Genomic DNA, 9806 nt, shown 5'->3' on the forward strand with positions numbered 1-9806 from the left:
ACAGAGACAGAGACACCTGGCCAGAGTCAGGTGGGCACAGAGATGGAGACACCTGGACAGAGTCTGGTGGGCACAGAGACGGAGACACCTGGCCGGAGTCGGGTGGGCACAGAGACGGAGACACCTGGCTGGAGTCTGGTGGGCACAGAGACAGAGACACCTGGCTGGAGTCTGGTGGGCACAGAGACAGAGACACCTGACTAGTGTGGAAAAGACAACTGGCAATGTCAGAAAGCCACAAGAGAGAAAGCCTGCACATGGCTATAGAGTCTTTTCTGTATTGCTATATTTACTATATTTCTATATAAGGCTATACTGCTTTTCTAGCATGTTTTCAGTGTGGGGTGAGCAACAGGCTACACCTACCAAAGAGGCTGAGCCCCTCCTTCAGCCCGCTGGCTACTTTGTACACCGAGGGGTGAGACTCACTCTTGAAAATCTGTAGAACGCTGTCACAGAGAAATAGGAGTCTGAATTTCTGTGTATTCCACACATGGAATATGCATGTATGTACATATTTGTTTTTGAGACAGGGTCTCTCTATGTAGCCATGGCTATCCTGGGACTATGTAGATAAGGCTGGTCTCAAACTTTAAAAAATCCCCCTGCCTCTGCCTCTGCCTCTGCCTCTCAATGCTGGGATTAAGGGTGAGCTATCTCACTTGCCTGTGTGCACATATTTGTATGCAGGTGAACATGCTCCTGCACATGTATGCAGAAGCCATATTCTCTGTCTTGTCCTCTTTTAAGACAAGGTCTCTCACTGAATTCAGAGTTCCCATTTCCTTGGATGAGCTGGCAGCCAGCAAACCCAGCAGTCCTGTCTCCATCCACTCCAGCACTGAGATTGCAGGCATACAAACCACAGTGGCTTTTTATGTAAATGCTTAGAATCCAAACTCAGATCCTCAAACTTGTGTAGCAAGAGCTTTTACTCACTGAACCATGTTCCCATACATGTTGCAATGAATTTTTTTTCTTTTTCTTTTTTTTTTTTTTTGAGACAGGGTTTCTCTGTGTAGCTCTGGCTGTCCTGGAACTCACCCTGTAGACCAGGCTGGCCTCGAACTCAGTAATCCGCCTGCCTCTGCCTCCCAAGTGCTGGGATCAAAGGCGTGTGTTATTTCATGCCTAGCAACAATAATCTCCATGTGCGGTTTATTACTCACTTTTGTTTACCTTAGCTTCTCCCCATAGAAAAGGAAATAAAAGCCAGGTGTGGTGGCTCAACCAGTAACCCAAGCACTCAGAAAGCAGAGGCAGGCAGGGAGTTTGAGGCCAGCTGGTCTAGATAGTGGGTTCCAGAACAGCAAGGGTTACATGGAGAGACTCTGTCTCAAAAAAGAAAAGAGGAAAAAAGAAAACAAAAGGAAAGGAGGAAAGAAAAGGGTGGGCTGAAGTTATCACTTAAGACCAGGGTGCTTGGGCTAGAGAGATGGCTCAACAGTTAAGAGCACTGACTGCTCTTCCAGAGGTCCTGAGTTCAATTCCCAGCAACCACATGGTGGCTCCCAACCATCTGTAATGGGATCTGATGCCCTCTTCTGGTGTCTGAAGACAGTGATGGTGTACTCACATACATAGATCTTAAAGAAAAAAGCAGGGTGCTTGTCTAGCAGGCACCAGTTCCCAGTTGTTCCAGTGTTGCAAAGAGGAAGGACCGTGATTCCTCTGTGCTTTAGTCCTGTGCTTTCCTTCAAGCCCCAGGATTAAAGAAGCCAGAGCCTCAGTAGGGTTATTAGAGCCTTAAACTCCATCCTTTGTGTCTGCAGGCGCCAGCTTGTCTCCTCACCTGTAAGTGTCTTGATCTATGCTCACCAGATGGGTCCTGAGAACAGAAGACAGCCACAGGAACAGTGTCTGAGGCATGGGGAGGTGGGGCATCACTAAACCACTCCCTCAGCTTGCTCTCCTCTCCGAATACCTCTCCAAGCAATCCAATCTCTCTGGTTCTCCTGTGTCAGAGCACACTTCACCCACTGTCCTCCATCCCTACACACACTCACAGAGACACACATTCACAGAGAAGCACACATATACAGAGAGACACACAGACACATACACACAGACACATACACACACACCCTTTCTTCTCTTTACTTTGTTGAGGTTTGGATGAGTCACCTACAATACAAACTTCTTAAATCCCAGGATAGGGACACCGACATTATAGTCTTCCAGTTCAATCCCGACTCTTCTTCGACTCAGGAACTTGAGCAGTCCTCCAAGTGCACGGACCTGGGAGGGGATCAGCAGTGAAGCTGGATGAAGTCTAGAGTTCCAGATGCTGGGCAACACTAGTATCAGGAAAACTGTGATTTTACAGGGCTGGGGCAGACCCTCACCCCGTGACCCAGCTCACCATGAGGACACAGTCAAAGGGAATAATGGAGGAGAGGAAAAGGATTTTTTCAGTAGCAGTCATGGCCTCTGAGATGAAGGAGTAGTTTCCGGAGAGCACACGCTGCTTGCTTATCTCTGTACCTGTTTGGGGAGGATGGGGAGCGAAAGGCCTCAAGGCTCCATTCTCTTGCCCCATTCAACCACAAGAAAAAAATCCCACCTTATGGCTTGTCCAAGGCCACAGAAAAGCTAAAGCAAGAACCAAAACATGCAGATATGCAGATGTAGTTTTTAGTTTAGCTCTTTATGTAATGTAGGTGTCTGCCTATAAGCACAACCTGAGAAAGATAAATGACTCGGGAGAAAAAAAAATCTAAGATTGTGGATTTTCTAGGAGAAAATACATATATTAGTAATATATATATATATATTCATAAAATGGATATATTAGTTTATACACACATATAAACTAATACTACCCATTCCCTGTCCTTTTTTGCAAACCTGTAACCTCCTTCAGCTGGCTGTCGCAGGCCTTACCTGGCCACAAGCAGCCGCCCACATGGGGCGAGGCATCCTGGTTTAGATAAAGCCCTTTTGTTCTTGCCACTTCTCTGCCTTCCAGGTTCCCGCTAACAGCTAAGCCCTGCGGAATTGCTTTGCCTGACTTCAAGACCCAGCATCCAGATGCTAATTTGGCCACGGGATGCTGGCGGACTGAGGGCAGGGGTTTTGCCTGCTTGCTTGATTTCTCAGTGGAATAATAAACTCTGGACTGAAAGCAGAACCATGCCTCGGTCCCATTTTTTTTATTTCCTCTCGCCATCCGATTCTCTTTATTCTCTTAGGCTCCTGGTCCTCTTCCAGAAGACCCTGTTTGTAGCTGCAGGTGGCTGCAAGCAAACCTAGAACTGTGGGAAGTAGGGAGTGCCTTGTGGACCATGGTTCCCAGAGGCAGCGCCTTTTCCTTTTTATGCAACAAACAACTTGGGTTTAAATTGGGTAACTCCGCCAGGCGGTGGTGGAGCACGCCTTTAATCCCAGCACTTGGGAGGCAGAGGCAGGCGGATTTCTGAGTTTGAGGCCAGCCTGGTCTACAGAGTGAGTTCCAGGACAGCCAGAGCTACACAGAGAAACCCTGTCTCAAAAAACCAAAATAAATAAATAAATAAATAAATAAATAAAATAAGTTGGGTAACTCGAATGTTCAAAACTGTTTGAAGAGTATCATGTCTTCATTTTCTCCCATCACTCACTCCCCCATTCCTGACATACCTAACCTAGTGTCTTCTCAGTGATTTGTACTAAAGGCGGTAAGGTGCAGGAGAGATCTTAGGAAACTCGTGATGGGGTGTGGGAAGCAGCTTTCGGATAAAAGTACAAGAGGCAAGGTCTCTGGTAATAGGAGCTCTTGTCAGAGGAAGGACAGAGACCCTGGGATGGGGGCTGGTAACGTAAAAGGAAGGAGCTACCAAAATCCACACTTGGCAGAAGAATGATTTCAGGTCCCTTTGGCTCTCTCTGCTCCTGGGAGGCTGTGGAGGAAAGAGGCCAGAGTCTTGTACAGTTCAGCCCTGTTCAATCCTATGCTCCCTCCCAGTGCTACACGATTCAGTAGTCTGTCTCCACTTCCCCCTCTCTATGCAATCCTTACCAAGCTTCCCTAGAAACCGAGTCATAGCCTCATCCTGTTTGGCGCTTGTAACAACTGATTGGGGGTTGACTTCATCCAGAACTTGAAAAGAGAAGGATAGTGCCAAATGAGTCAAAGGATCTCTTTTCTTGCCACTTATCTGTTCCCCTCAAGAATGTATTATCTTAGCCAGGCCTGGTGGCACATGCCTTTGATCCCAGCCCTTGGGAGGCAAGGGAATCTCTGTGAATTCAAAAGTCAGCCTGGTCTACATAGTGGGTTTCAGGATAAACAGAGCCACATAGTGAGACCCTGTCTCAAAGTAAAAAAAAAAAAAAAAAAAAAAAAGCTGGCCAGCACTTGGGAGGCAGAGGCAGGAGGATTTCTGAGTTCGAGGCCAGCCTGGTCTACAGAGTGAGTTCCAGGACAGCCAGGACTACACAGAGAAACCCTGTCTCGAAAAAAACAAAAAATAAAATAAAATAAAATAAATTAAAAAACAAAAAACAAAAAACAAACCAAAACAACAACAAAAAACCCCAAACTAAATTTGTTTTCTGTCGGTAAGGAATGCTCTGCACACTGGGAACGCAGTGGAGAATGAGACTTAATAAAGGCGCGGTGAGAAGGAACAAGAGTGTCCTGGAAACTCTCACTAAGTCGTCACTGGTTTGCCAGGGACGAAATCTGTACCATTTAACAGACAGCAGGTCCCTAGCAAAGTTGTGCTGAATAATGAATCGCCAAGAGCAGGTGACTATATAAACTAAGTCACATAAGGACTTAGGAGTGAACACACTTCCCACCCCAGCGGAGGGGAATGCAGGGCTCTGTCGCACCTCTCTGCAGAAGCTTCAGGCTCTCGTGGTCTGGGGCATCTGGCATGAAGTGGATAGTGGAGTCACTCGTGTCATAGTAAGCAATGCCCAGATATCCCGAGTTCCACAGCACGCACAGATGGATCTGTCCCATGAGGAAGGGAAGGCGATCGATACCTGAACCCCTCAACCCCTCGGAAGGGCATGCATGATGGGGCCGTCCCTGATGATTGATTAATCATTTAACCAAATCTCGGAGATGGGCGCGCCTGGGAGGGCGTTTAATCAACGGGAAACAGGGTCGGCTCAGCCCCTCCCGGTCAGTCCCACTCCTCGGACACCTGGGCCGGCTCCTCCTCGTCCTCTTCCTCGATACCTCCAGGCCCCGCCATTGGGGGCTGGGGGTTGGGGAAGGTGGTTGAGGGGACCCCGGGTCCGGGTCCGGGTCCCGGCGGCGTCCGGCCTGGGGTCGCTCTGAAAGCCATGGCGACTCTGGGGACACAGGAGGGGAAGGAGGTTCAGCGGGGGGGAATGGGGGTGGGGGGCTCGGAGGGCGACTCCATCAGGTTGCGAGCAGCTCCGAGCTACTGTCGCATTCCTGTCACTCTGGAAGCTCTGCAGGAGCGCGCGCGCGGTCGCGTCCAGCCTCCCCCGACATCCCCGCCACCCACGCCCCGACAGCCGCAGCGCGCCCTCCCGTCCCCACCCACCCCGGGCCACCGGCTCGCGCCGCTCTCCCGCCTTTTCCGTCACCTCGTCACAGCGACGACCCAGCTCCCTGACCAACCGCCGCGAGCCTGTGGGAAGGGCCAGCCAGCCTGTGGGCGTGGGCCGCGCGGGCTCGCCCCGCCCACTCGGCCGCTATTGGCTGGAAGGAGTCTGCCTCGCTCTCCAGCGGGAAGACGATGAGGGCTCTGAGATCTGATTTGTCCGTTTGCGTTGGGGGCGGTGCTAGAGTGTTCAAAAATTCCCGCCCTCCGCGGTTGCTAAGCAGCCGTGCCTCTGCTCTTTGATTGATGCTGGGCGGAGCCCGCCCGAAGGTCGCCAGCCGAGCTAACGTCCCGGCCTGAAGAAAAGGGTCTGGGCTGCGGAGGCGACCAGTGCGGGGAAGCCGACCTTAAAGGGCCAGAGGCAGTCTTCCTCCTTCCTGAGGAGCGGAGAGAAGCAACATTAATTCAACCTGTGCCAACAGCAACAGCTCGGTTAATATTTGTACCCACTAAGTTAATATTTATAAAGAACTCAGAACCGTGTCCGGCAAACAAAGTAAGCGCCACATGAGTGTTTTAAATAAATAAGTGGAAGTAAGAACGAACTCCTGTTTCAGACCTACTTTGCCTGTTTCTTGATTGCAGGAGATGACCAGCCCCGCAGGAGCAATACGGGGCTTAATTATTTTGGGACCCCTAAAGAGGGAGTATAAATATCTGAAGGACACTAAATTCTGAAAGTAGAGCTAATTAGAACATGTACAGCCCTCTCGCCCCTAAGGACACAGGGTATCTCTGATTGATGATCCATCTGGATGGGAATGAAGGAGGAGGAAGGAGTTTCTGAGGGAGGAACAAAAAAAAAAAACATACTTTACAAAACAAAACAAAAACTTCAGCTCTGGCTCAGCAGGTAAAAAGTACCTTCAATTTTATCTCCAGGCCTCTCACGGGAAGTGGAAAAAACTGACTCCGTCCTCCACACCTGTGCTGCTTGTACACACACACATACCACATAATTTAAAAAACTGTCCTAGCTACACTAAACTAAGAAGATCCGGCCTGAGGTTCAGAGATGGTGTGAGGTGACCTGGCTCTGCTGATCAGGGACTGGAAAATCCCCTCCAAAGAGAAGCAGGCCTAAGGGCTGGGTTAATGGTTACCCTTGGCAAATTATTGAGCAATGGAGTTATGGAAACCTGGAAGAGGTTATTGGTGACAGCTCTGGGGAGTGGCAGGGAGGACACACCTTCCCATCTGGGGTGTGAAGAGATTGGGGACTGGTTTACCAAGAAGAGGAAAGGATCAGACACAGGACAAGAAGCCAGCAGAAGAAAAGAAGAGCTGCAGAAAGAGAAGGAGCAAGACCTCAGGGATGGGAGTATAAATTTCTCCAATGCAGTCCTGGCTTCAAATCCAGCAGCATCGTTGGGTGGTTCCAAGAGAGAACAGCCTGGAAAATAAAGGCAAGATAACGCATTTGTGCGTAGCAATCCAGGCAGCACTAGTCAATACTGATGATCAGAGCGGCTGTGGCTATAAAGGCACAAGAAGCAGCCAAACCTGTTTGAGCCTAAAGCTTCTCCCAGAGATCTCTCTATGAGCAGATGGCTTGATGGTCGCTCGCCTGACCAGTGGGGAAAAAAGGAGGCATCTGGGAAACAAGGTTTCATTGAAACTGTCTTTCTTATCAGTGGGAAGAGGCTCCAGTGCACATCAGTCAGTCAGCATAATGGGAACATACTTAGAACCCAGATGAGACTCATGCATGAGTCAGTCTACAGCCATCTGCAATGTTGTAATTCAAAAGCCCAAACACCAAGTATATTCTGCGTTTCTGGGGAGGAGAGAGATAAGCCTTCCCCCGGGGAGGAGAGAGCTCTCAGAAGAGGAAGCACAAGAGGAAACCACTAACTAACTGCAGTTCCAGCAATACATGCATCACTCCACCTCAGCCCTCCCTGTCTCTTTCAGTTTCCAGTCCAGTCTTGCTTCTCGATCTTTCCAACTCCAGCATATTTTCTTCAAAAAAAAAATATATATATGTAATTCATATTTACATCTGTGTATATATACATACAATATATATACATACACACATATATGTGTGTATATATATACATATATATATATGTGTGTATATATATATATATATATAGAGAGAGAGAGAGAGAGAGAGAGAGAGAAAGAAAAGAAAGATAGTTGAACAGTAGAGAAGTTTAGAGTGTGGAGGTTAGATATTGGCAGACATATTTTAGATTTTTTTTTTAAATAGGTAGTAGAATTCCCTTCAGTAGAACATACACTAAAATTGGAACGATGTAGAGATTAGCATGGTCCCTGTGCAATGATGTCACACAAATTTGTGAGGTGGTCCTTATTTTTATTTGCCTGTGCTTGATCTAAAGTCATTTGTGTAGATGGGTAATTAAAAGATACAAAGTAGCCGGGCGGTGGCGGACGCCTTTAATCCCAGCACTTGGGAGGCAGAGGCAGGAGGATTTCTGAGTTCGAGGCCAGCCTGGTCTACAGAGTGAGTTCCAGGACAGCCAGGGCTACACAGAGAAACCCTGTCTCGAAAAAAACCAAAAAAAAAAAAAAAAAGTAAAAAAAAAAAAAGGTAGTAAAGCTATATCTTTATACTAAAGTTAGATAGATCCTCCAACATCAAGCCTCCAGGGAAAGTTACTTTTTCCTGTCTTCTTGTTTACTTAGATGTCTCCCACAACTCTGCTCACAGGGATCTGTCCGACCTTTGCTTTTTTCTTCTCGTGATAGAACCAGTCACTACCCCACCCACCCCAGGGTGAGCCCCAGTGCTATCCTAGACCCAGGATAAATCTCCAAGGCAGCCTTCACCAGCGAGAGGAGGGTAAGGGGCCCGGGTTGGGGAAGTCTAGGCATTGACAGGCTTCCAGAGGACCGCCCCTGCCGTGAAGCCTGGGCTCAGCTTCCTGTTCCCCCTGCCTCAGGCCTCCTGGTCTCTCGCGCCCTGTGCCTTGGAGTGCACTTCACCAATCTGTAGCCCTCGCCTCACTATCTCCTTCCCGATCCCCCTCCACACACACAGAGCAGAGTGCCAGCAAACCAGAAGACCGACTGGAAGTGAAAAGAACGCCGGACCCTCCTTAAACTCCCTTCGGCACCTTCGCGGGCAGTTCGCTAGTGTCACGTTTCCCTTTTTGAGGGCGGGCACCCTGCTCATTAACGAAGCGAGGAAACTGAGGCACGAACGTGCTGCTGTGTTTAAGAGAGGTCAGGGAATCGAGGGAGCCCTCTGGACTTCCCTCCTAATACCGTACCCCTGGGATCCCCGAGACCTCTGGCCTCCGTCCGGGACCCACTCCCACGATCCCCGAGTCCCCTCCCCTCGTGTCCCCTCCCCAGGTCCAGGGCGGGGCCGGCCGGTGAGTCAGCTGCTCCCGGAGTTAAACAGGAGGGACCGAGGTGGAGCAGCTGGGTGTGGGGTGCACTGGGCCTGTGGGGAAGCCGTGCTGGAGCGAACTAAAGGGTCTGATCGGACTTGGGTTGCGCCGACGGACTGCCCGGAGTCTGGAGGAGAGAATTCCCGGCCGTGAGACCCGCCTTCCCTTGCCCCGGCCCCTCCCAGTTCCCCCAGCGACGGCTGCTTCCTGGTCCCCGACGCAACCATGGCTGAAGAACAACCTCAGGTCGAACTGTTCGTGAAGGTAAGGACACCTTCTCTTCCTTTGGCCACTCTCAGAATGTCTGCAAGCCAACACTCCCGTCTCCTGGGCTCCAGCTCTAACTCCCCAACCCCTTCCTAGTTGACCCCACCCCCAGCCCCGGTGCTGTTTTGCTGGGAGGTGGGGGCGGGGGTTGTGAGACGGTAATGAGAGTTCTAGACTGGTCCTGAAAAGTTTATAGAAGAGGTTTCCAGCGGCCTAAAGGAGAGAAAGGTGAAAAAAGGAGGGTTTTCAGGCGTGAGAGACTGAATGTGGTTCGGTGCGCGGTCCGCGGGGGGTGGGGTGGGGATCCAGACAACAGAAGGACCGAGAAAGAGATTGTGGTGGGGTTCGAGAAGTTCAGAGGAAATCGGCTAGGACGTGTGGCCCTATGAAAGAAAGATGGGGGTCGGGGGAGAGGAGAGAAAAGAGAGAGGGAGAGAAAAGAGAGAGGGTAAGAGAGAAGAGAGAGAAGAGAGAGAGGAAGAGAGAATGGGGAGAGAGAGGGAGAGGAGAGAAGAGAAAGAAGAGAGAGAAGAGAGCGCGGGAGAGGGGAGAGAGAAGAGAGAGGGAGAGAAGGGAGAGGAGAGAGAGAGAGAGAGAGAGAGAGAGAGAG

The 9806-nt window shown here is 49.9% G+C and overlaps 2 protein-coding genes and 1 non-coding gene across 13 annotated transcripts in view; 2 read left to right on the forward strand and 1 right to left on the reverse strand.

The window, feature by feature from the left end:
- Window positions 1-9806, reverse strand: part of Msh5 (mutS homolog 5) — a 26016-nt gene that overhangs the window by 15181 nt on the left and 1029 nt on the right. For 4 of the 11 annotated variants that reach the window (XM_031346782.1, XM_031346780.1, XM_031346786.1 and 1 more), the window contains exons 2-12: window positions 7068-7131; window positions 6873-6957; window positions 5548-5941; window positions 5136-5286; window positions 4816-4939; window positions 3998-4078; window positions 3816-3878; window positions 2363-2484; window positions 2129-2238; window positions 1793-1828; window positions 367-449 (exon numbers count right to left, since the gene is read on the reverse strand). In XM_031346782.1, coding sequence (XP_031202642.1) covers window positions 367-449; window positions 1793-1828; window positions 2129-2238; window positions 2363-2484; window positions 3816-3878; window positions 3998-4078; window positions 4816-4939; window positions 5136-5279 — 763 coding nt within the window. In that variant the 5' untranslated portion in view covers window positions 5280-5286; window positions 5548-5941; window positions 6873-6957; window positions 7068-7131. Of the gene's footprint in view, window positions 1-366; window positions 450-1792; window positions 1829-2128; window positions 2239-2362; window positions 2485-3815; window positions 3879-3997; window positions 4248-4815; window positions 4940-5135; window positions 5287-5504; window positions 5942-6872; window positions 7563-9806 lie in introns of those variants that run through there. The other 7 variants (XM_031346778.1, XM_031346781.1, XM_031346783.1 and 4 more) reach the window with 7 other exon arrangements.
- LOC116075637 lies at window positions 7788-7889 on the forward strand. The gene has a single exon (XR_004112668.1). It is a non-coding gene; the product is annotated as a U6 spliceosomal RNA (small nuclear RNA).
- Window positions 8669-9806, forward strand: part of Clic1 (chloride intracellular channel 1) — an 8818-nt gene continuing 7680 nt past the window's right edge. The window contains exon 1 of the mRNA XM_031346793.1: window positions 8669-9193. Within this exon, the coding sequence (XP_031202653.1) occupies window positions 9155-9193 (39 nt within the window). The 5' untranslated portion in view covers window positions 8669-9154. The remainder of the gene's footprint in view (window positions 9194-9806) is intronic.

The sequence above is a fragment of the Mastomys coucha genome, unplaced genomic scaffold, assembly GCF_008632895.1.
Source record: "Mastomys coucha isolate ucsf_1 unplaced genomic scaffold, UCSF_Mcou_1 pScaffold3, whole genome shotgun sequence".
In the NCBI taxonomy this organism is placed as follows: Eukaryota; Metazoa; Chordata; class Mammalia; order Rodentia; family Muridae; genus Mastomys; species Mastomys coucha.